Below are 24,792 nucleotides of genomic sequence, written 5' to 3' on the forward strand. Positions count from 1 at the left end.
ATGGTTTGTGTACCAGTAGACCAGAATGACTGTGTAGCCAGGTGTGCACAGCCTAGTTTCCCATAAAGCCTGGTACGAGAGGTCATTAAGTTCCGTAATTAGAGCTGGGCCATATCAGTGTCACGGACAAACAGGTTCCCTCACACATGCAGGGACACAGGGGCAGCTTTAAAGTAAACAATGCCTGTGCAAGAGCCGCTGTGGCAGGGCGACCTTGTGGCAGCTGTACAGTGTAATGACAGGAACAGTACGAGCCTTGTTCGTGCTGCAGCCCTCTTGTTCTCTCACATGGCAAAGTCTGAACACACAAACACACAGCTGACGACTTGCTCACCCTCAGTAGTGCTCCTCCTCTTTCTCTTGATGAATGCCACAGTACCAGGTTTGGTCTCTTCTGAACCCTCCACTGAGCTCCTCCTCATCACTCTCTCGTCCTCCTTCTTTCCCGTCACCTCTGGCGCTGCTGCTGCTTCCTCCTCTTCCTCCTCTTCGTGGTCAGAGTACTGGCTCAAGGCCTCCACCAGCTCTTTAAAGACCTCGTCACTGATGAACCCCCCCTCTGGGACAAAGTTGACATGTCAGAGCCAAGTGCCAATGGCTTAAATTTTTTCTCTTTTCCATAGACTTCCAGTAATGCTAAATGAGGACATCATCTGCATCATCAGCATATAATGAAGTGAATGTTGCAGTGATGTACAGTACAGATTTATGCAGGCATCTTAACACACACCAGGTGTTATGCCAGGTGTTTATGCAGGCATCTTACACACACCTCTGTCCCCATGGACACCATCATAGTTGTCGATGAGTTCCTCCAGGAAGGCCTCGTCCTGTTCCAGCACCTCGTCGCCCATATATGGGATGTTGTGAAGGAATGTCTCATCCTCCACCTGAGAAACACAAACTCCTGTCAAGACAGGTGCGCAACCAGCAGATGCTGCATGTCACACGACTACCTGTGATGCTTTTAAGGACCAAGCATGTCAAAGTAACTATACTGACCTGTTAATAGCCAATAGTTCACAAAATGTTCCCATGGTGCTGCCTCTGGACATTTCTCAGCCCAATAAATGTACACAAATGGACTGGGAAAAAACTGATTTTAGCTTGATGTTATGTTCTTGATTTCATCCAACTGAGGGATGTCCACATCCATTGAACACATAAAATTTTTTTTAAATTGGAATCCGCTGTAAAATCTTACATGAAGTGTACTTTGCACTTGTAATAACACTTAAACTGCATCACACACAACACAATGTGGTTTATTTCATACCATGAAATTGTGCTGGAGAGGTGACCAGGAGTACATGAAGGGGATTCCTGCCACTGTTGACAATGGTCTCATGGCAATGGCTTGAGCTTTGAATCCTGGGAAGCCAAACTCCACTGTACACATCTGTAAGAAAACCAGAGGTGGGTTGGGCTTAACAAGACAATAGAACAGTCCTCAGCATTATTGGATTTTTTTATAACTATATAATCGGATCCACATGCTGCTTGACCCCCAACAGGAAAAGTAAACCCAGAAAACACAATAAAGTCGGATCCTGACAGCATGTGGGAAGAGACACATGCTGACATGCCCTCACTAGCTCCCGCAGGGCCAGAGACCACTTTTAGGCTGCCATATGATCCATTTCTGGCAGAGAGCTATGGCCTGAGATATTTTAGTAACACCTGACTGCCAGGTGGGAATCAGAGCAGAACACTGGTGCTGGAGAAGAGGAATCGACAAGAGGGACATGGGGAGTTTTCTCACAGCGCATCCACACAATAATAACAGATTGGATTACTAACAAAGCAGAAATGTGAAGACAGAGCAGGACAGTGCAGGTGGGATGGTATGTAAAGTTATTGCAGTGGTTGTCATTTTACTCACTTTAGAGTAAAATAATCCTCTCTCTCTCTCTCACTCTCTCACTCACACTCACACACACACACACACACACACACACACCTTCTTGCTGGGCAGAGCTCCACTAGAAGTTGACAGAGGGATGGACTGAATCCTGAGTCGGGACCACTCTGCATTCAGGAGATTTGTCTGCTGCTCAATCTTTTGCCTGTTGGACATGAACAAGGTCTAGAAACAAAACAGAACAAAGAGCATGTCACTCATACTGTAAGCCTCCCACGCCATGCATACAGTACACATGTGTAAATAGAACCACAGGCAGAATTGTCAGTAATCAAATTGACCCACCTTAACCTCCTCTGCTTTTTTAAGGCGTTTTAACTGGCGAAGGCGCATATACTCAGACTTGACCCTCCGTCTCCACTCTAGCAGACTGCGGGTGGGTGCAAAGGTGAAAGGCTGAGGTCTTGGGGTTAGTGCGGCAGCACCGGTGCTGGGGGCTGGAGCTGCAGAAGCTGTTTCTTCCATGACTCTTTAAAAAGACAAGGTAAATTCTGTTATCAACCTAAGCTTTTATATCCCAAAAAGGTGTTTAAATAGTGCAAGAAAACACTTTCAGAACAATGATTGTTGGCAAAATATTAGTTTTTCCTAGTAACACTCTTTCAAGGCTTTACAAAATGTATGCTCAATAGTGAACGTTTAGTGAAGTCATCACTGTTTGCATCACCTGTTCCATCACAATAGGCAAATTCTCAGTAAAACAGCTATTAAGTATTAGTATGCTCATAGCTGACTGTTTAGGTGGGATAGGCATACAATCCCTTTATTACTATACACTAAGCACTTCACGCTCTCTCCCTCTGCCTCTCACAGACATAAAACTTCCCCATTCACCCTTACTGGAACTCTGTGGAAGAGTGCCCCCCTGTGTTGGCAAAACAAAACTGACACAAAATGAAAAAAATGTCTTCCTCACGGGTGCTTTAAACTGCTTAGGGCAAGACTGCCGTTGGTCCTTTTTCAATCATGGATGGCCACACACCAAATAATGAACGAACAGACTCATCATGTGTACACAAATAATTCAAGTCTCTATTAATCTTACAGCACGGGGCATGCACATTGCTCAGGAGTGGGCGTGCCTCTTCAGAAAAGCAATATGAAGCGGAGCAGAAAAGTGCGTAGTACAGTTTTCCTGTGTTTCATAATCACATTAGTGAACATCAACTTCCCTCTCTGAGCTAAATCATGATCAAAAATAAGTACAAAGCTAAAACTGAGCTCGGGAAACTGCTGTAGTGCTTTTTTTTTTCCTGGACTATGAGTCGTGCACACGTTTCAGCCACAGCTATGAAGTGCGCTACGTCCTGTAGCTGCAGCCCCGTAGCTACACAGTATCCATTTAAATGTGGAATACTTTAAAGACGTGCGCACCGAGCACCACAATGACAGCACGTTATTGTAGCGGACGCGTGTGCACGTCTACATCTATATCCAGTGTCGCAGTTGTTAAATACCTTTAAAATCCAAGTCTTGCGTCCTATTTGTTGCGACAGGAGCCCGCAACGCGATCAAGTCCCTGTCTGTTTTTTTTTTTTTTTNNTCTGTATTTTTTTTTTTTAGTAGAGAGATCCGGAGAAATTAAAGGCAGTCTTTACTATGGATCTGACGCAGATATCGTCTTCGCACGGCGAGGGGATCTCAGAGAAATCCCTACGTTATCCATGGGCATGGTGCTGGAGGTTGTTGTTGTTGTAGCTTACAAATAGCTGCGCACTTGGCTTGGATTGAGCCAACCCGAGCAGGAGGGTGACGTCTTTATTATGATCACAGCCTTTCCTAGCAGAGGAGGATTTATGACTATTCTGCGCCCTGGGAATAAAAAGTAGCGTGGAGCAGCCACGGCACAGCCATTTACACGCACACACAGGAACTGATGCAACTGTCCAGAGTGCTAGATCGCCATCTAAACGCGTGAGGGCATAACACTCATACGGGTTTAGATCGGCGTGTTCATGTGTAAAATAAATACATGAAGCAATCTCGCAGGAATGTTATAGTGATTTTTGAAATAGCAAGGCAAAATAGACGGCACACAAAACTGGAAAACATATTTAGATAATAGTAATAATTACCCCGGTTGCGCAGGTTGAGCAGACAAAATAAAGTGTGTCAGAGAAAGAATTTAAAAGGATCAATAGTTCAAAACTCCTACAGTGGAGTTCTAGCGGATGGGAAACAGTTTAGCTGTTGTTCCGCACTCCTCCTCCAGGGGGAGCTCAACGCATTTTAGCTTCTGTTTTGGGAGAGAGAGAGAGAGAGAGAGGGGGAGGGGGGGTGGATGACGGACCTCGGGAAAATGATGCTGTCACGTACTCCACGTAAAATCCTAACTTCAGTGGAAAACATGTTTGTGGTAATGCTTAAACTGATGAGTGGAAGGAGCGGCATCATTTAAAGCCACAATTTACAAAGCAATCCTTAAACGATAGCCTATATCAACATCTACTGTAAATATAAAACTGATTTTAAAATGTTTACACAGATGGTGATGAAATATATCTTGTGCGTGTTGGAAAGTTCACCAATGTCACATCCTTTAACAAACCACATGCAAACTGGTGGTAGAGTGAGATCAGTGGAGCATGTTGTGATTATTAATTATTTAGAGCATGTGTTATAGCCTTTACCTGCACTTGGCTTGTGTTACAGATACGTTACATTAACTTTAAAAAAACAAACAAATTCCTTTCAGAGGCACATGCAACACCTCCACTCAGCATGTAGGTGACAGCAGTTTCCTGAGGTGACTTTAAACTCACCGCCTGCTGGTTGATGTTTCCCATCCAAATGAGGTTAATTTTCTTATCCGGACTTGTTAGTTTACCTACTGTAAACCTCACCATAGTTTTAATGATTAAGCATTAATCATTAAGTATTAGATCAGCATTTCATTTATAGTCTTTGGAGAAGCAGGGAACACTTATCTTTTAAACTTAAGCTTTTTCCATATAACCAAAATGATGCATGTTATAATTGAATATCCATCAATTTATGACAACTTACAATAGATATTCTAACAGAAACCTCTCTGTTTCACAGACACTGGAATTCAGGATGTTAGGAAAACATCTGATATTTAGCTTTCTAACTCAAAGAGAAAAAAACCCTCAATAATTCCAAGGGTGTTTGAGACTTAACTACAATATTTTCATGAATAGAGTGAATGTCATTTCTCACGACTGTTTCAGTGACTCTTTATTCACATATTTATAATTGTGTGTTGTCAATTTTGGGAAGTCGAATATCAGTGTAGGCATACATGTAAACTATACTGTCAAATGTAATGTATCTTACAAGTTGTTAAAATTTAAGTGCTTATTATTCAGTGAATATTTACAACAGTTTATTTATTTTCTGGTGAATTTCTTAAAAAAACAACAACAATACAAAATGGATAAAATGAAATCACAAAATTGCTACTTGTTTGGCACACTAGATGGCACTGTTTAGCTACTTTTCATCCCATGACACAACGTGTGCTCAAACATACACCTCTAATCTGGACAAAGAAACGTGGCTTGGCATGGTTTGGTCTGATATTACGCTAAACCGACATGAGTGCCTTGCTGTGCTGCTGTTGATCCTTTCTGCTCTCTGCTAATGTCATGCATTCCTGGTTATTAATTATGCATTCAGTGAGCGGAAGTATCTCAGCTGGCTTGGCGTGCCTTCAGTGGTATTTGAAATAGCTCGTGCCATGTTGATACTGAGCTGTCAAACAAGCAAACTTTCATAGGAAGATAAGCTTTGGGAGTGAGGCCCTTACCAGCAGGACGTTTTTAATTCTTTGCAATGTAAACTGTGTGTGTTGATCTTGGCGCTTCTCATTGAGGGACTTGTGTCTTCAGATATGGTGCACCTTTTATGATCTGTGACAAAGGCTTGGAGATTAAAAGATTCACAAAGTAGCTGAGGAAATAGTCTAAAGTCATTTAAAACTGACTGATGTAAAAGCACTTGCCAAGTAAACTTGCACTGTGTCTTCCCTCAACAGAACATTTAAAATGTATTAAGCTCCTCCTCGCAGGCCAATCCATTTATCTATTAAACTTCACTTACGCTGAAAGTTTGATTCAGATGGATTTAAGTATCTCTTTATGGGATTTTTAAAAGTAATGCAGTTATAAGTCAAAAAGAGAGGCCTCCTTAAACTGAAATGAAAAGGGGAAGCAACTTTGGCCCTGAGCTACAGTACCTGGCTTTCTCCCAAGCCAAGGAGCTGAGAAAGAGAACTCATCCTTCAGTGACGTGGATAAGTGCGTCAGTTTCATACTGGAGATCCCTGCAGCCCCTCTTTAGCACAGAAGCTCAGTGTGACGTCAAAGTCAGAGGAGGTATGTGGGGGTGCTTGTTATCAGCTCTGATGGTGTAACACAGATACAAAGAAACATATTCCTTACTTACCACCAGTGTTCAAGTAAATCTCATGCAACAACAAAAACACAAATCCATAATCTGGAAGATTTAGCCTCCAATGATGACATATTAAAGTGGAACTGCAACAATGTTACACATGAAAGTCTGTTTACTGATCTTGGGGAGTACCACTTCATATGAGAATATAGTTTTATTGCCTTTTGTGGCAGGAGCTGTGCAAAATCTTACCTCAGTCTTACCTTGAGCGATGTCACTTGAATCAGCTTTGGTTAGAGATGATGACCTCAAGTTAAAAAAATAGACGGTACGGAATTAGAAAGAAGTGACCTCTGTATCTAGGTCCTTATAGCTGCTTGAGGCTAATGACATTAGTCACCACTAGCATAATACTCCCAAATTTCCAACTGAATTGAGTTGTGTTGTGGGTAAGGTAGGCACCATTTGACAAGGAAGAAAAATGTGTGGAATAAACTCTGTTGAGTGCTCTTCATAAATGTAAATGTACAATTTGTTTGTACTTTCATTATTTAGAGTTTTTGGGTTAGAATAAAATATTCTGTAATAGCAGTAAAAATCCTTTGGATTTTGATTAACAACCACCTCTTCTGCTGTTCATTGGCTTCATGGCTCCTAGTGATAAAATTTACTCAATGCAGAATTACTGTTCCAAGTTTCCATTCAAGCGAAACATGCAACATAAAAAAGTCGTTGTCAGATATTCAAATAACTGCATGAGTCCTTTCAGTCAAGATTATTGACATCTAAATATTGCTTGTACTGATAAAAATGTTAATCAAAGGCAAAGGTAGAGACAGAGAGAGGGTGGGAGGAAAAGAAAGAGTGGGACTCTCCCCAACTCCTCTCTTTCTGTTTGGAAACAGAGGGCGGGATGAGAGAAGATAAAGAGAGAGAGAGTGATGGTGGTGTACCGATGGACCACAGTAGTTCTAACCTTATCAGAGGCTCTCTGTGTGTGAATCCGCCCAACCTAGGAAATGAGGGCTTCCTGTTGTTTTATATAGACTTCCTGCAGAAAGGTTGAGATATGTAATCCCTACCAACCAGGGAAGACGGACACAGCATTGTCAGGCAAAATGACAGCCCCTAGTTTCTCACTTATATTTTCTGGGTATTTTGTGGCTCTTCTCATCTGGGGTAAGTAGAGGATTTACACTGTCCATTTCTTCACTCTTTTGATATAACTTCTTCCCTTGCCCTCTATCTCACCTCTCAAGAGGAATGCATAGGGGCTTTCAGTGATTGAGTGGCTTTTAGAAAGGAGCTTTGTGAGTCTCGTGATTGAGTTTTATACTTTTACTTTACTTTATACTTACAGTTTGCTTTAAGGGTCATTGAGTTATATTGATCAAGCTAAGACAGAAATTTGTTTTACATTCTGTGTTATAATAGTTGTTGAGAATATTATGACCAGATTGTCGCTGTTTATTTTAAGAGTGTAGTTACTAATTGCTACTATTTATGAAATAATATCTTTGATTTTTGTGTGAGGAGAATATATTATGAGTTTAAATGTACTTGAGATGAGATTTCCTTAAAGCAGTGGCAGGAAGGAGGGAGGATTCATTGACCCTACAGCTTTATTTCTCTTATGGCAGGATGTACAACAGTGGTTTGTCTGGTTGATGAAAATGTAGCAATGCAACCTGTCACAACAATAGGTATGTATATTTTAAGAAATAAAACAATATGTCTAAGCATGACTGAAAAGACTAACCTAAACTCCTTTCTCTACAGGATATGACTCAACCAAGATGATGATTGCTAGTAAGTTTACTTATTTTAGTCACCTACAATCTTAATGGTTAGGTTTTGATTTAATCTTATTTTGATAAGTAGGTATACATGAATCATATTTACATGTTCTATAATTTACAGTTACAAATAGTGATTATATATTTGTGTCCACTGGAGGATTGTCTTTGATCAGTTCCTTAAACTCATTTGCTTGGCCTAGAACTGACAAACACAGAAAGCAGAGCTCAGAGATCCTGCTTTCTGCCAAGATCGCCTTGTGTGTATTATCATGTGAATCCAAGACAAACTCCTGGGGAGGTCTCTACCAGTGAGGGGTCAACAGCAGTAGACATGAGGCCCATAATGGTTTGGGGTTAAAGGTTAACTTAAACCTCATTATGAGCAGCCCCCACCTGGCTCAACTTCCTGAATTTGTTCGTCATTCACCCCATGCAACGTCTGTGATCAACGCATGAACTCTGAATTGTGAAACAACTGGAACTTTGGAGCAGCGCCCCTTTCACTGTTCCTCATCATGTGCCTTCCTTTTTTTCCCCTTTCCCCTGACTGTCCCCCCTCCTCCCCCTGCCAACTCCCCCCAACTCTGAGCTCCTCCTTTGCTGAAAAGACACATTTCCTGATGTCATTACTAAATCAAAATGCTGCTCAGCAAACAGATGTTGTGAGAGGCCCAACATGTGGATTTAGTGACATAAATTAGTTGGTCGTGAGAAAACATGAACCATACATTTCATTTTTCATTCAATCAATGAAACCACCTCTCTCACACTGCTCTTTAAAGTGGTGAGTGGTGACAGTAAGAAACTACCTTACAGATGTGTCACACTCATGAGCTCCCCATTACATGAAAAACTAAAGTTTCCCACACTTTTGTTTCCTTAGTAGTGTGTATAAAGATAGATTGCCTCTTAAACAGCTGGTCAGACCTGACTAATAACTTCTTCCAGGTTTGGTCAAATTAACCTAAATATGAAATCATGGCTGTCTGCGCAGCACACCCTGCAGAGTCATGATTACATCCACCCCAAAATGCTAAGCCCTAAATGTTTACTTATGTTTCCTATTTGGCAGAGGCAGCCCAAAAGGCAAATAAATCACATGCTGTGAGCTGGCCAGGCCTTCGACTGTGAGAAACTGAGACTAAAAAGCAGAACAAGAGTTAAAGAGTAAAGGGTTTTCAGATGTGAGTCCAGCCCAGCTTGGGTGTGCTCCCTTTTATTTGGGAGAATGGAGAGGACAATCTTTGTTGCCTCCACCCCTTTAAAAAAGGAAGAAAATCCAAAAGAAACGTGTGTTGGAGAGAGGAAGAGCTGCTGCCAAGGCGCAGGGCCGTCAGACAGATCTTCGAAGAACATCTGCTAACCGCGGGTAACACTGTTTGGACATCTGGTAACCGAAGGTTACACTGCGTCTCTTCCATCCTGTCGGGTTTCCTGTTATGCCTCGCTGTATACACTCTAAGAAGTTTAGGTTTATTATACATGGTCATCAGTTGGGGAAAACGCACCTTTATTCATTTTTTCTGACATGAAGGGAGCGCTTGGTTTCATTGGGGTATTCCTCTCCGTTCTCTCCGGTGAGTGTGTGGTCTCCCTTCTACAGTTGTAAATGTCTGCCTCAGTATTAGAAGTGAAGAAACTCATGAGTTACAGCAGACAAAAATACTCTTTGCATGTGTTTAGAATGTATGTCTTTGATGAACTTCTACTAAACTGAGTTAGAGGGGGCATTTAATGGCAGATTGGAAAACTGCCAATATAGTCTACTGTTTGATGTAAGGGTATTTAATCTAAAAATTTTGTTTTTCTCTGTTTTAGATACCACTAATGGACAGTCTACCTTGCCATTTGGTAGGTGACATTACTTCATATCTATGCATAGTCATACACAACCTTATATCATTCTATCAACAGAGAATTTGATTTTATTTGATTTTATTTGAGATCTTTTATTGTCATTTTCTAATCTGTCTCTCTTTTTCTTTGTGACTCTTTTTCTATTTCTCTCTTTAACTCTGTAATTCATGCAGCTTGTGGGAATAATTCTCACCTTTGTATGGAATATTGCGAAATCTGTCTTAGTATTTCTGGTGGACCAACAATGGATTGCCTTTCCATCATGTTTGATCATGTATGTCTCCTGAAATTTAACAATTCGATGGCATCACTAAACAACACTGAGTGGTGCATTTGGCGTAACGTGAGTGGGTAAGTAGTGTGTTTATATTTGCAGTTAATTATTTTTAACAAGATATTGTTAAATATTTGCCAATGTCTGAATAATCTACCACACACTCCTTGTCTTCACATTGCAGTTTGTATAGTGACCTAAGCTATTGCACAGAGGAGATATCTGACTGTCTCCTGATCCCATGGCCCAACCCTCTGGTGGAAAAGACCTTTGTGGACATTCACGCAGAGTTTTTCAAGGACTGTCCAACAGAGGAGCTAAGCGACCCATCACCATCCATCGTCTTTGCCCTGGTGATAACTCCCATCTGCCTGATCCCCATCATGGTTAGCCTAGTGGTGCTTAAGACCAAGAATGGGGATGGCAGCTCCTGAAAATCCTGAATTTCTGCTCTGCTCACTGTCACCAAGAATATTATGCTTTTGACCTACCCTCTCCCTCGTATCTCAACCTGAGGACACATGTACTGCTGCGCTTTCTTTTCACCAGTGACTTTAGAGAGGACTGAAGGACTATCAGCCAAAGAGAAAAATGAAATCGAGAAGATGACACTGATGTAGAGTGAATGTCATAATCTGCAGCATCACTTTTATTATTGCGTTATTGCGGCTGTTCAATAACACATACTTTGATGTTAGCAGATACTCACTGTGACGAAATCTATGTTATTCTAAATTTCTGTACCATACTGTGACAAATGTTATATTTTCAACCACCTGACTCAAGATCTGAACCTTTTTATATTGGTCACATTCAATTTGCACACACTATTAAAAACACAGAGCTTGATTTTTAGGGTTTCAGGGTTATGTTAACAAAAGCTCCAGAGCTTGCAAAAATAAAGGCAAAATATATTTGTGTTGACACTCCTCATTATGTTGGAGAGCAGTTGTGTTGATAAAAGACAAGATATGTTTTATTGCTGAATTCTTTTTATGCATTTTTTTTTACTACCACTCAAACTAAACACTGCTTTGAGCCATTAATTAGACAATGTACAGTATGTATGCCGAGAACATGTGCAACCTAAAACATTTTTATGTCTGAATTGGATACAGGTAGGTGTCCATGTTTGTCTTATGAAAAGGGTCTTTATTATGTGGACAGGGAGGACAGGAAAATGAGTAAAGTCTGATGTACAGATCTGGTTATGTGAGTCACAGTGTATGTAAGGTTTGGGGTCAGAGGTTACAGATGGGACACAATGAGTGGGTATGTGTAGAAAAGTAGATCTTTTTCCTGGTATTGTCTGTTTCTGAACATTAAGAAATCCTTCAGCACTTTCCTCTGTCCAAACAATGACAATCCTCATGATTATATGGTGAGCTAATTGAAGCAAAGTGGATCTAACATCTCCACCCAATTCAGAAAAATAGATATTGTCTTATAGTGATAAACACTGAGCAACGACAAGAAGATAAAAATGTTATCTTCTGCCTGATCACGATAATATGATTATGTTTCAATCAGTATTGAATGACGGTAAAGCCATGATAAGTGCTTTCAGATTGGAAACAAATTGTGTATTTATATACTGTGTTTTATTTCTGCCATTGTCAGGACTTAATAGACTTACTGTACTGTCTGAGAGAACACATTCTACCTGCTCTCACACCATGAACTGTATGTATTTTGATATACTTTTTTTTAATATTTTATGCAATTAAATCTACAGTTGAAATATTTACTGCTTCTTATTGTTACTTATCTAGACTGTCGAGTAAATGAAAACCAGCAAAATTGCGGTATCATTCTGGCAAAAGTACCCTTTAACCTTTGTCAGTATTTGATTAAACAATCATTTCCCTTAAGTGCAGCGCAGATAGCACTGCTTTGCGCCTCAGGTAGTGTTTCACTGTATCTTCAACGAGCAGCACGGTATATTGTGGCGCAGTTGCTATGCTGTGCAAGTGCTGATGTAGTGAAGGAAGCAGTGACAGCAGTCATGTATCACACCCTCATCTGGCAAACACAACACTGCAGGGTGGGCCTGCGTTTGTGTATGTCTGGCAGGGCTGGGTGGGAAAGTGTGTTTGGTGACCTTCTTCCTCTCTAGATGTCGGGTCATCCTTTTCCCCACCCCCTTCTGATCTCATGCAATTCTGTGTTAGGCTACTCCTTATTGTTACAGCAAGCCAGAAACCATTCCTAATGCCATTTTGCAAGATGTGGTTGTGAAAACGATATTAATCATATTTTATAGTTCACATTACATTGATTGTTTCACAAAACAATATGTGCATGCGTACAGTGCACAAGTCAAATATCCCAGGTCAATATAGAGTACATTTGTTTTTATCAGTCAGGAAACCTTGCCCCCTAGTGGTTTTATGTGATATAGTGACAAACTGCTTCATGACTCAGTAGCAAGTTTTAATACTAGCAGTTACCAACATGATTGTCAACTAAAAGAAAAGTTAAATGTTAAAAAAGGTTAACTTAACTTTTAAAAAAAATGTTAACCCAGAGTTACCTTTTTTCCCCTCAGTATAGTTTTAAGGAGGAATGGAAAACTAGTGACAAAGTTGAGAACTAATTTATACCTGCACTCAGTTCTGTAAAATAATTTTTGTGTTAATTTCCCTATTTTAAATCTTTGAGCTAGAGGCTTTGGATGTCTGATACTGACAGATCCTATGTGCAGTGTACCGTGCAGTTGTACAGACAACTATCACTGGATTACTTTGAAAAGAAGAAGATATGAAAAAAACCTAAACATTTGATGGTTCTCAGGCAAAATCTGGAGTTGTAACATATAGTATATATATTTTGGGCTTTTTGCCTTTATTGGATAGGAAAGCTGAAGCTTGACAGGAAAAGGGATACAGAAAGAGGGGATGACATTCAGTAAAGGGCCTGAGGTCAGACTCAGACCCATGGTTGCTGCAGACTCAGCCTTTGTTACATGGGGTGCCAGCTCTACCAGGTGAGCTTAAGGGGGCCCCGTTTTTTTCTATGAGCAATGGAATATTTCTCAAATATTATAATATGTATATATATATATATATATATATATGATGTATGTGACAGCACAAAAATGTCTGTGATTGTAATTGTAAAATTGGACAATACAAAATTGATGTCCTTAGATAGATCTGGGCTTTTCTTTGCAGCTATACTGCTATCACCAGGAATCTTTCAAAGCAGTATAAGGCCAAGAGGTTATTGTCCAGCCCCTTAGCTACGCACAGGATAATTACAGAACATTTTAAGATACCTGAACTTGTATATAAATCAGCTCATCTGAACACAGTCCCATGGGCCTTTCAGTGATCTGTGCTGACACTGAAGTGGGTTGACTTGATGCTGTTAGGGTAGAATTGCTCTCTGAAATGGACCAGGGAGCATGCCTGCAGTCCTCCAGATATATTTTATTATGTAAAATCTGACAGAGATAGTTCTGATTGACAAATTAGAGAGGAAATATTATGTACTATACTTGATTGGTGAAAATTACTGAAGTGAAAATAATGATGAATATGATGAAAACTGAGACTGAGCACAAGAATTAAGCATTTTCTAACATTACTCATAGTGACCTTTAGATGAGAAAATATGTGATACACCCAAGGATACATGGCTACATCTTTCTTGAACTGAGACATATATTGCATTTACAGAAGATCCTCCTCTCTGCAGCTGCGTCTTCAGTTGCAGGGTGGTGTGTTTTGGCTCCGGAGCCTCTGTCCCGGCCTCTGGGTCTTCTCATCGTGGGAGCTGATGACTGTTATGTCCCAGTGATCTGGCTGAGTGGTTGGAAGGACAGCGGGTAAGGGCATCTGTACATCAACTGCTAGTTCCTTTGGCAGTCTTAGTAGACGTTGTGTGGCTGGGGACCTCGATTGTGGAAATAATTGAGGTGGCTGATAGTGTCAGCTTCAATGCTTCTTATGAAAAAGCATTCAGCAGCATCAGTGACAGCTGGTCAACCTCCACAGCTGGCCAGAGAAGGTCAGCTTCCTGGTGGCGAGCCCAGTTATTGATGAGTTATTGCATTTATAGATGTCTTTATTTATAAAAATCTGTCTGCATTACATGTTTTTTTCGCCGACTAGTTTATTGGAACACTTGTAGACTGGAGTTTTGCCAGACTTGATGAGAATTAAAAGATTGCACCCATTCATGCGAGTCATTCAGTGTGACATGAGTAATTACTTTGTTGTGTGATATCCAGGCAGCTGGCCCTGCTGTGTCAGAGCTGACCCTTCAGCTGGATGACACCAAGCTGGCAGCAGATCACTGTACATTCAAGTAGGTTTGACATCAAAAGTGCTGCTCGATCAGTCATAATAAAATCAAAGAAATTCATAGCATAAACAACCACATTCCACTGCCAGCTTAAAATTTGAGTGACAAGAGACAGAAATATTTTTTTGAGGATGATAGAAAAGGAGCAGGGCCTGACCAACCTGTGAAGGTTAACATTGTTGTTTTGATAAAGAGCCTTAAAGATTTGTCCCTGAAATATATAAGACCTGGAGCTGCAGCTGGACAACTTGAAGGAAGATTTGGTCTACCAGAGAAAAAACTAGAGGGCTCAGACAAAGAGGGTGAATATAAAGATATAAAGAGTAAAAAAGGATGTGTAGTCCTCATGTAGGGGCTCAAGGAGAGTCACAGCACATCACCACTGTAGACTGTAACCTGGGTTTGTAGACTATCTAAACATTTTGGTAAGTCTCTACAAAATAATCCATGGATAATTAAAATCTACAATAATAACTTTTGTCACCACTTGGGGGCAGTGGAAACAAGCAGTAGATTAATGTAAATCCAATAGTCACTCTCTGTGTTCTTGATGTCCACTAACTCCTGAGGAAATTATCTGACTATTTAGCTGTTAAATGCTCTACTATATTCACCAGTCTGATAGTAACTGCTGTTTGATGCTGGGAAGGTTGCATACAGTTTTTAATTTTTTTTTTTTTTTTGCCAAAGACAGCCAAAAAACAAATGCTATGACAACATGAGAGAGCGAAGCAAAACAGTTAAATTGCAGCTCAGGTGATACATTTCTGTGGGTTCATCACTGTGAGCATGTTGTTATCGATTATTATCATTAAGTGTTGATTGAAGATGCTTTAAAAAGAAACATTGTGTGTGTGTTTGCATTATTATCTTGTCTCTTCAAAACAAAAACAAAAACAAAACAATAACAGCTCAATTTTCAGTTTCACTGCTCATACTCATGCAATGTAGTTTACATACTTTACCTTAGTATCACATACGACAAAATTTGGGGTTGGTATTGGACGTAGTTTCTGTATAGCTCAACTTAAGTGATAAGATAAATGACATTTGGTGATGATTTGGTGGTTTAATAAAATAGGAAATGGAATTAAATAAGATTTGTTTCATCTTACAAACTGACATTTTAAAACAAAATATTTATTACAAGAATCACCAACATTATAGCCTTTGAAGAAAGAAACATCATGGCAGGTCATTTTCTTGTAATAATGAAAAAGTACTGTAGACCGAACAAAGTGTCCCCCCCCCCAAGTTATCTGTATTGTTACATGATACAGATCTGTTTCATTCTGCATGATGAAAAGCTCCAAAATAACAAACTAACATGATGAGACAATTCCCAAAGCCTGCTAGGAATAATATGACCTTCGACCCTCACATCTCATCCACAGTCTGCGAAATATGAACCACAGAATTTTGAAAAACAAAACAAACATGCAGAACAATGCAACTCCAGCCTAGCTTAGAAACATCTGACTTTATTGTTTTACCCTGGTAGAGTCTCTGGAGGGGAAACTGACTGAGACTGTGGCCTGTAATTGAGCTCCGATGACGGGGCTGCAGGCGACTGTTGCCAGCCTGACACACATCAGGGTGGACACAGAGTGAACTTTTCAACCAGGCCATGCTGGATGTCAAGACTTGTTTAGAGCCAAGGATAGAAGGAGAAGACACAGGGTGATCCGCTTTAAAACTACTGTCTGCTAATAATGGTTTCTAAGGATACAAAGACAAAAACTTCTCTGCTTAAAACCAGTCCTCACTCTGCATGTATACATTATATTTTACTGTCACTGTAGTATGTAGTAGTATGAGTCTCAAAGATATTTTAAAAATAGCTTGGAAAATTCCCTTTTTTCCCTTCCCTACTTTATGGTATTTAAGCTGTGAATTGTGTAAGCACACTTGATATCAAAGGTGGCCCCTAGATGGCAATATTTTTTTGTGAAGAACTTTTTATTGAACCACTGCGAGTGAAACATACAGTAGCATCCATACTAGATAGCAATATTTGAGAGCATATTTAGTAGTTGATAGCACTGAGAAACCTTTCATATACTGTATACTTATATTCACTTTGAGAGAGAAGAATATGCATTATCCTGATTGTATTGCATATAGTGGTTCAGGCTGTTGAAAAGGCTGCATTTCATACTCAAACCTCAGATCATTGAAATGAAATTATTTTATGCTTCGGTTTGGGCACTCCCAGTTTGAGTCAATATACAATACAATTCTCATGTACTGAAGGCTTAGTTCCAAAGCAAACAGAATGACTTCAATGAATTCAAACAAACTTGGAAGCTGAACCTTTGATGCAAATACATTTACTGATCTGACTCTCCCAGTTAATGTGTTGATCAGCTCAGCTTTGTTGAGAGTCTGAAAAATTAAAATATATCAATCATTAGGCTCTGAAGAAACACCGCCACTGTATGATGTTGATAACAGCTGGCGATGATAACAGGGAGAGGAGATGCATGCTGCTGCGTTCAATCTTCAGCTTCTTTCTATTTGTAGCATGAAAACTACCAGTTCAACTAAGTGAATTAATTAAGAGTTAAACATTCCTTTGTGTTGTCAAAATAAGGAAAATATGATGTGAAAATTTGAAGGGCTCTAACAGGCTGTAAGATTTTTTTTGCCGTGGCAAAATCCCTGTTTTTTCCATTTCACCTCTCTCATCTTCTTGCATTCGGTTACTTGAGCCCTACTGTTGTTTTAATGTGGTCAACTGATTTATATCGTATGAAAAGACATGCCGGCGTGTTGACTTTGGCGGTGCACCTGCACTCATCCACCTTCTCTTCCTTTTAACATCCTGGAAGGATTTTTACAGAAGCTTTTACCATGACAAACAGCTAGGTTCACTGCTGTTTAGTGGTGAATAACATCAGTTTCAATCCACAAAGGCTGAGCCTCTTTAGTTTATCTACACAGGAAAATAAAAAATTCACATATCTTTTGTTTCCTGTCAAAGAAGTCTAATCCCACCTGTTCTTGAAATATTTTTGTCAGACTTGTTAAATACAAATCACATAATGCACAAAAGAATGTATTTGATAGGAAATATCCATCTCTGCATTAGCAGGTGCGTGTGTACACACTCAGAGATGCTCATCACAAAAGCGTGCAAACACATTTAGCCTACTGTACGTAAACACAAACGTAAGGCACTCACTCACAAACACACACAGCAAACAATAAAACACAAAACATGAAAGAAGACTTATGTGCAGGTACAGTAAACATAGGGGATAGATTGAAAGGAAAAATATGAAAGGAATGTGTGGGAACTTATCACCATTTTAAAGCTGTGACAAACAAAAGTTTCTGCTTAGTATCCCCATCTGTTTATAGGGACCGTGTATCATTTCTCCAATACAGTATGCTACAATGCCTCAGGGATTGAGCCTAAACAGGCCTAGTTTATGCCTCTATATTATGTATTGCTTTCATGCAAATGCAACGGTGACAGTGAGCAAAAACCTTTGATCTGGGCTTCATTGTGGCTGGAACAGTTAATGCAGAGAAAGCATCATGAATCTAATGGGAAAACAGAATCAGGAATGCAGTGTTGAGATTGTAAATACAATCGGGGGAACCTGATAACTTCGCCTGTGATGTAAATTAAGAGCTGACATACTGCCTCCTGCTTTAGAACCCTATATTCTCCTAAGGTTAATGACAGTAGCTACACAAAATTGGCTGTGCCATTACTGCAAAACAAGTTGTTTGAGGATGAGATAGCACATCAAGATTGTCATTTCTTCCCAATTAAAGAATTATAAAGCTTTCACTAAGTGTAATGAGTTGCTGAGCAGTCAAAATAATAGGGTCTTCACCTAAACCCATTTCTGTCTCAGTCACTATTACTGCATAATCAAGATCATAATCTAAAAAACAAAGAAAATGTACCAATTCATTTTCTCCTTGAGTTTACTGGTTCCAAAAAATTAACCTGTAAATATGTTCCAGACACATTTTTGTGTTCCCACTAGTACTGCCAGGATGGCAAAGCAGACATTTAAAACCTTCTTTAGTTCAAACATCATGGTACTTACTGTGCTACTGAGTCTCCTAAAAACATCTTTATGACACATGGTTTTATGACTATTTGTTTTCATTTATGTGTTTGTAGAGGCATTATTTAGGATATATTTGTCACAAAACTGATTTGTAGACATCAGTCTGTTTAGTTTCTGGTGTTCTGACTGCTCAGCTACCCTGAAGCTTCCACAGAATTTAGCAATTCAGTTGCAGATTTTAAAAATCACAGAAAATTATAATATATATATATATTGACTATATAATATATATATATATATATATATATATATATATATAATATAATAGAAATCCACTTCATAGAGACCACAGAAAAGATGCAAAAAATGGTCATAATCGTTTCTAAAAATTATACAGAATATTAAATATGAACAAAATGGCAACCTATTTGTTAACGATTTGCAGTTAATTAGTTTAGTCCTACATTTTTACATGATCTTTGGTGTACTGTAAATATTAGTGGTGCTTGTTATACTTTAATGCGGGGCAACATGAGAAAAGGGTGTGCCAGTATGGTGCTGTAAGAGAGCACCATACGGACACACCCTTGGAAAAAAAAAACGGCACCCTTTGAATCTAAATTTCACTTCAAACTGATCCTTCTGAATCCATTGCAAATATGCAGAGCATGCTTCAGATATGCATGCACAAAAATCACAATTTTGCATTAAAAACTTTAGTTTCCATTTCTTTTTAAGCACTTTTGCGCTTTTCTGAACTCAATCAACAGACATACACAAATAGCTTCAGAAAAGGGTTTATTTTATTACAGTGTCAAGGTAAATACAGACAAGCTCTCAGTATGTTTTATTAAGCTATGAGCCCTCGTCCTCTGGTGAGTCATCCTTTGATTTTCATTTCTAAAGAAACCATTTTAAAACCGGATGCTATTGAAATAGACAGAGACTTTGGCTATAAAAGGGGGGGTTATTGCTGCCTGGATATATAAACAAACTAAACTCTGATCTTAAGCAGATTTACTGAAGGGTAATACCCAGGTATACAGACACATGTCAGCAACAATACATCTGTTAAATCATGCGTGTTGACTGTATTAGAAACTGTCTTCCAGGGAAAAGCTTGAGATGGAGGGATGAATTCTGCAGCACGGGACACTTGTTAGGAGGGGTCTCTAGTACGCTTGCTGACCCATGGGTGTGAAAAGCTTATCCCACACCTCTACCTTCATGATGGATTTGCCCAGCGGGCACATGGTGGCCTTGATATCTAAGTAGCTGCCCACATAATTGATACCTGACCCAGTGGCTTCCTCCCTGACAAACCCATGCTCTTGCTGCTTCTTCTCGTAGTACATTTCTTTGAACAAATCCTTATCACAGTTACGGCCCTTTTTATAGATTCCCACTGCAAACCAGTTCTTGTACAGGTTGTAGTCCCAGGGAACTGAGAACATGATGGCTAGAGTCTCAATGTAGTCATTCTGTGACTTCTCAAAAAGGTCATAGGTCAGGACACCAATGCTGCCGGTTGCTTTACCGCTGGACTTGGTGAAAGTGCAGACCTCAGTCTTTAGAGGGCGCACTGTGGGTTGAGGTGGGTTGTATGTCTCCCCATTGTCGAGGTAAACCCTAAGCAGCACACAAATAGAAACATGCATTACAGATATATTTTTGGATCTATAGGACATATTTTAAACAAGCCTGAAAATACATGACTCTAACACAGTCAGGGCTTACCTAGGGTTGATGAGACAGTAGTTGTTAGTGATATTTGAGATTTCGACGGTAACACTTCTCTTGCTGGCCACATCGGCTGCAACTGCTTCAGCTGACTCTGTCATTTTGGAATTGCTCTGAGATCTGCTTGTCAAACAAAGGTAATTGAGATGTTAACCAGCTGAACTGAACAACATACCAGCTGTGACTAGCACTTCCCTCCACTCCTAAACACTGGGACTCATAAAAAATCCCACTTATTACAACATAAAATGTCATCCTGACCTCTGCTCTGCTGTATTGGCATTACACTAACCTTTAAAAGTGCACATAGACTGGAAATGGGTATGGATGATGCATTTCAGAGGCTAATGAGTTTTAAAAACTGTTGTGAACAATCAGAGAATAGCTGCAGACTCTTCTTGCCTCATTAGAGATTGTACCTCTTCAATTACAGCACTAAGTAGCATAGAATAATGAAGTTAGAGTGAAAACGCTAGAGAAAATGATCAGCCCTTTTATCAACAGATATAAGAAACAAATCAAACAAATGCCCCATCAGGCTTCTGTATGCCTCTACAAATTGCTTTATTTCTTAGTTAAGAGCTAATGAGCCCTTCTCTTGAATGCCTCTTAAAATAATTTTTTCACAAATGTTCTAAGTGACTTACCTGCTGAGAACTTCTGTTGCTGCTCTCAAGTCCCAGAGTGGGAAAAGTTACCTGAAAGGGAGGTGCCCACAGGTTTTTTTTTTTTTAACAAGGATGTATGCAACTACCCAGAAAACCCTCCCACTTGCAACATAATCCAAGTCGGAGAGTATACACCCTCTTTCAACACACATTTACCAGCCGCACAAATACACCATGAGAACAAATGTTCCTGTGTTTTCCCCTGTGGGATGAAACTGCCACACCCTAGTTTGTGACAGAGTAAATAGTTTCTTATTGTGTCGCAGGCCTGTTAGGTAATCCACTCAGCACGCTCCGACAGGATTGTGGGTACATGGATGTCTGGCTGAGTGAGATGGTTTGGGAATCTCATTCCTGTGGTATTGTGCAACAGAGAAAAACTATACAAGTTAAGACAGACATCTCTGGAGCTACTTTACTCTTTTTCTGTCTTTTGTTGAACCTCTTTCATTTCAAATACCACACAAAAACCACACACTTCAGAGAGAGATGGAGAATCTCACAGCCAGTGAAGAACAATATTGTTATCATGCCGATTAAAAAAACATCTATGCAGATATTCCATCTGTTGCTACTCATTAGAATTGGATGGATCCAGCTAAGAGATTAAAAAATGATTACTGTTCATCAGTAATCATGAAAGCATACTGAGTAGTAAAAACCCATCCCACACAAAGCAACAAGCATTGAGTCTGCATTTTTTAAATTTTTTATTACCATAATCAAAGAAAAGGGGAGTGTGGAATATACATAAGCCCAAGAAATAAGCTAATGGAGAATCAATGAGCTGGCTGTCAGATATTGATATCTTTCAGTGGACACAAAATAAAGATGACAGCAAAATCAGTCTTCCTCTCCTCAGGATGTTTTTGCTGAATGACAACATGCAACAGTAGTTAAATCAAATGAAATTTTATTATTCTGTCGGGTACAAAAGCAAGAAAGTACAAAAAGGCAGAATATCAGTAGAATTTTCCACACTAACGGCCCATTTTATCATAGAGCTCCACTTTAACAATAGCCTTGCCAACACTAGACATTGTAGCCCTCAAATCAACATATGTAGCTTTATATAGCAGCCCACAGCCACTTGTGTCAGAGCGGGTAAAGTTACTGAGGTCTTTCCCATCATACATCTGGTCGTACAGATGTTTGTCGCAGTCACGGGAATGCTCAACCGCACCCACGGCCAGCCGGTTCTTGTACAGGTTGTGGTCAAAGGGCACAGAGAACATGATGGCCATGCGCTCGGAGCAAACCCGGCTCTGCATATGGAACAGGTCGTAGGTCAGCAGGCCGACAGCGCCAGTGGCAGTGTTGTCGTCCTTGGTGAAGGAGCACACTTCGGTCCTAGTGGTACGAATGGAAGGCTGGGGCGGGTGCTGACAGAAGCCACTTGTCATGTACACCCTAGGAGGAGGAGAGAAGAAGAAAAATTCTTACCATCACTACCAATCAGTTGATAACTTTTATGTCATCCTGCCCAGACTTTTGATGAAAAAACTGAGTTTTGTAAGTTTTGTGGAGATTGTCAGTTTACTTTTTGAGTGTTGGGCTTTCCAGGTTACCTGATATACCTTATGCTGATGGATGGAGTGTGACTGTACAAGTACTCCTGTGGACTTCTAAGCAACAGTGAGTGTACCTGCATACGATGTGCAATGAGGCAGTGTGTGTCACTGCATGATGGATAGGTGGATGTTTGCAGCAAAGTGATGTCACACATGAAAACCACCCATCCAAGATATGGTCTGTCCTGCCACAGCTAGATAAATGTAGAAGCATGGTAGAAATTCCAATACACATGGTTCATTTTTATTTATTTTATTGTTTTATTGTATTGTTTCATTTACCCCTTTTTAGCAGAAGTGGAAGAAGCAGATTGCATTGCTGATACAGGCTGAATTGGCACCAACCAAATTTAATTTATTCATGTTAAAAATATTGTGCACCGACATTTCACTTACAATATCACTGAGCATTACCTATAATTAAGTACAGTATAACCACTTTTAATTAATCTAGACTTTTCATGCAGGAAATCTTTGCTTTTTCTATGAAAAAGTTGTGATACTTGTGAGTTTTTCTGAAGGGATTGCATGCTAATATCAAGATGCTGAGTTTTAGCTGTAATCAGGCATTGCATTCTCAAAGCACTTCAAAGCAATGCATTGCATTCAAAGTTTTTTGAAAAGGAATATGTCTCCCTGGAACCAATCAAACTTGAGTACATGAGCCATGATTCTATGCAGTAATTTACCTCTGTGCAGAAAACATGTGAATGCAGGTGATTAATATGTAGACCTCGCTAACTTGCACTGACCTCCAATTTAGAGATACATTTTACCCAAGAAAAAAGTAAATTACAATTAATATAATTTCAATGCATTATCTTTGCATGCACTGTTTCAGGCCATTCAGTAATTTGTACTTTTTTAGGTAAACATTTTTGTGTCTTTCTCCATTCCGGTTTGAACACTGCAATTTTCTGTTCATTTAATCACATGTATTAAATTGGTAAATATATTTACAGACTTACTTGGGATTGATGAGGCAGTAGCTTCCGCTGACGTTGGTTATTTCTATGGTGCAGTTTCTGTTGGTGGTGAGAGTGGCTGACACGGCTTCGGCTGTTTCTGGCATCTTGGCTACAAGAGGAACGGGACTGACTGCTTAGAACTGTATATCTATGTATAGCTAATAGGTCACCATTTGCCCAAGTATTGTGCAGTAAATAGATACTTTTCTTTTATATAACAGATGTGAAGAAAAGACCTGAGTATTTAGGTCATAAGTCGAAAAGGTAATACTTTCATAGTCAAACCAAGCTGATTTTCTTCTCATTTAGATCCCCTGAAATGAATGTATCAGTATGCGTGTATAAAATGTAAATATAGCCTAAATATATGAGAACTGCTTTTATCTGAGAATGATTAGAAAAGGTTTTCTATAGACAGAGACAGACAGATCACACTTAAGCTATAATCTTGCTGTAAGTAGTAATTATATTTACCTTTTGGAGTTAATCACGTAAGTTGCTAGACAGCAGCGTCAAGTTCCTTTTTCTCAGATCCTGCAGAGAGGTGGAAAGAGTCTCCCTTGTGTGATTACACCTCTACAGTTCTTCCTTCACAACACAAGCATGGGCGTATCCCATGTGAAATGAGTATACACCTTCCCTTTATGGAAAATCCTAACTCAAAAAGAAGTACTAAGGCCACCTAACTCACATTACATAGTAAATATTATCAATATTGGTAATTTAGGAAATCAAACTAATTACAAAACATTTCTCTGTCAGCATATTTGCCTTGACATCAGACATGGGTGGTATTGATATCACCTCTATATCTTGAAGGATTAAGGACTCATTTCAAGAAAATTATTTTAATCTTCAGATTTTAGATCATCATTTACTTTGCAGTTTAAACCTTAATTCACATGAATTCATATTTTCTCAGTAAACTCACCTCTTTGCTCTTAAGGGACAAACTGCAGCTCATTTCAGTACATGTATTTCATCAAGACCCACATTTCATGTTCTGACATGCTTAGAATGAAACAATCTCCCAGGTATTCCTTAACTGATTACATGTTGTTGTTACAGGTGATAGCTAGCGACAGATTCCAGTGGGAACCTCCCTATATCAGTCACAAATTTCAACACACTGTATGACTCTCATTTCAAAAATCCTTTTACTGGCGACTGTGCTCCCACTGGAGTGTGGAGACACGCCCTTCTTCCATGTAGGAGCAACTTAGAAAAACAATCTATTATGTAACAGCATGGTACACTGCAGTGTTCAATTTATCCGTAAGATTATAGGGCCTGAGGGTC

At 39.6% G+C, this 24,792-nt stretch overlaps 4 protein-coding genes across 14 annotated transcripts in view; 1 reads left to right on the plus strand and 3 right to left on the minus strand.

Moving 5' to 3' along the window:
• ezh1 (enhancer of zeste 1 polycomb repressive complex 2 subunit) overlaps window positions 1–4,146 on the minus strand; it is a 13,647-nt gene extending 9,501 nt beyond the window's left edge. For 7 of the 9 annotated variants that reach the window (XR_004796466.1, XM_035654535.1, XM_035654534.1 and 4 more), the window contains exons 1-6: window positions 3,379–3,482; window positions 2,207–2,390; window positions 1,961–2,086; window positions 1,277–1,399; window positions 773–890; window positions 335–559 (exon numbers count right to left, since the gene is read on the minus strand). Coding sequence is in view for 8 of the 9 variants with exons in the window: in XM_035654535.1 (XP_035510428.1) it covers window positions 335–559; window positions 773–890; window positions 1,277–1,399; window positions 1,961–2,086; window positions 2,207–2,386 (772 nt within the window). In the remaining variant the exon portion in view is untranslated. Of the gene's footprint in view, window positions 1–334; window positions 560–772; window positions 891–1,276; window positions 1,400–1,960; window positions 2,087–2,206; window positions 2,391–3,378; window positions 3,483–3,519; window positions 3,838–3,996 lie in introns of those variants that run through there. The other 2 variants (XM_035654530.1, XM_035654531.1) reach the window with 2 other exon arrangements.
• Window positions 4,147–7,301: 3,155 nt separating this feature from the next.
• ramp2 (receptor (G protein-coupled) activity modifying protein 2) lies at window positions 7,302–11,952 on the plus strand. 3 transcript variants are annotated; one of them, XM_035655472.1, is made up of 6 exons: window positions 7,303–7,456; window positions 7,918–7,980; window positions 8,057–8,086; window positions 9,895–9,927; window positions 10,107–10,284; window positions 10,392–11,952. In XM_035655472.1, the coding sequence occupies exons 1-6, from the start codon at window positions 7,396–7,398 to the stop codon at window positions 10,639–10,641; spliced, it is 615 nt and encodes a 204-aa protein (XP_035511365.1). In that variant the 5' UTR covers window positions 7,303–7,395; the 3' UTR covers window positions 10,642–11,952. The 3 variants fall into 3 exon arrangements, with proteins under 3 accessions (XP_035511366.1, XP_035511365.1, XP_035511368.1); XM_035655473.1 differs by lacking the exon at window positions 8,057–8,086 and having other exon boundaries at window positions 7,302–7,456; XM_035655475.1 differs by lacking the exons at window positions 7,303–7,456; window positions 7,918–7,980; window positions 8,057–8,086 and adding an exon at window positions 8,118–9,653.
• Window positions 11,953–19,335: 7,383 nt separating this feature from the next.
• apnl (actinoporin-like protein) lies at window positions 19,336–21,092 on the minus strand. The gene is made up of 3 exons (XM_035655190.1): window positions 20,934–21,092; window positions 20,284–20,406; window positions 19,336–20,175 (listed from the first exon to the last, which is right to left on the minus strand). The coding sequence occupies exons 2-3, from the start codon at window positions 20,385–20,387 to the stop codon at window positions 19,719–19,721; spliced, it is 561 nt and encodes a 186-aa protein (XP_035511083.1). The 5' UTR covers window positions 20,388–20,406; window positions 20,934–21,092; the 3' UTR covers window positions 19,336–19,718.
• A 758-nt stretch (window positions 21,093–21,850) lies between these two features.
• Window positions 21,851–24,538, minus strand: LOC118322657 (bryoporin). Its single transcript, XM_035654390.1, has 4 exons — window positions 24,425–24,538; window positions 23,968–24,027; window positions 23,494–23,602; window positions 21,851–22,364 (listed from the first exon to the last, which is right to left on the minus strand). Exons 3-4 carry the CDS (start codon window positions 23,595–23,597, stop codon window positions 21,935–21,937), a joined length of 534 nt encoding a protein of 177 aa, XP_035510283.1. The 5' UTR covers window positions 23,598–23,602; window positions 23,968–24,027; window positions 24,425–24,538; the 3' UTR covers window positions 21,851–21,934.
• Between the last annotated feature and the right edge of the window lie 254 nt (window positions 24,539–24,792).

This window comes from Morone saxatilis, unplaced genomic scaffold (assembly GCF_004916995.1).
Source record: "Morone saxatilis isolate NCDOM2014 unplaced genomic scaffold, NCSU_SB_2.0 Contig14, whole genome shotgun sequence".
In the NCBI taxonomy this organism is placed as follows: Eukaryota; Metazoa; Chordata; class Actinopteri; family Moronidae; genus Morone; species Morone saxatilis.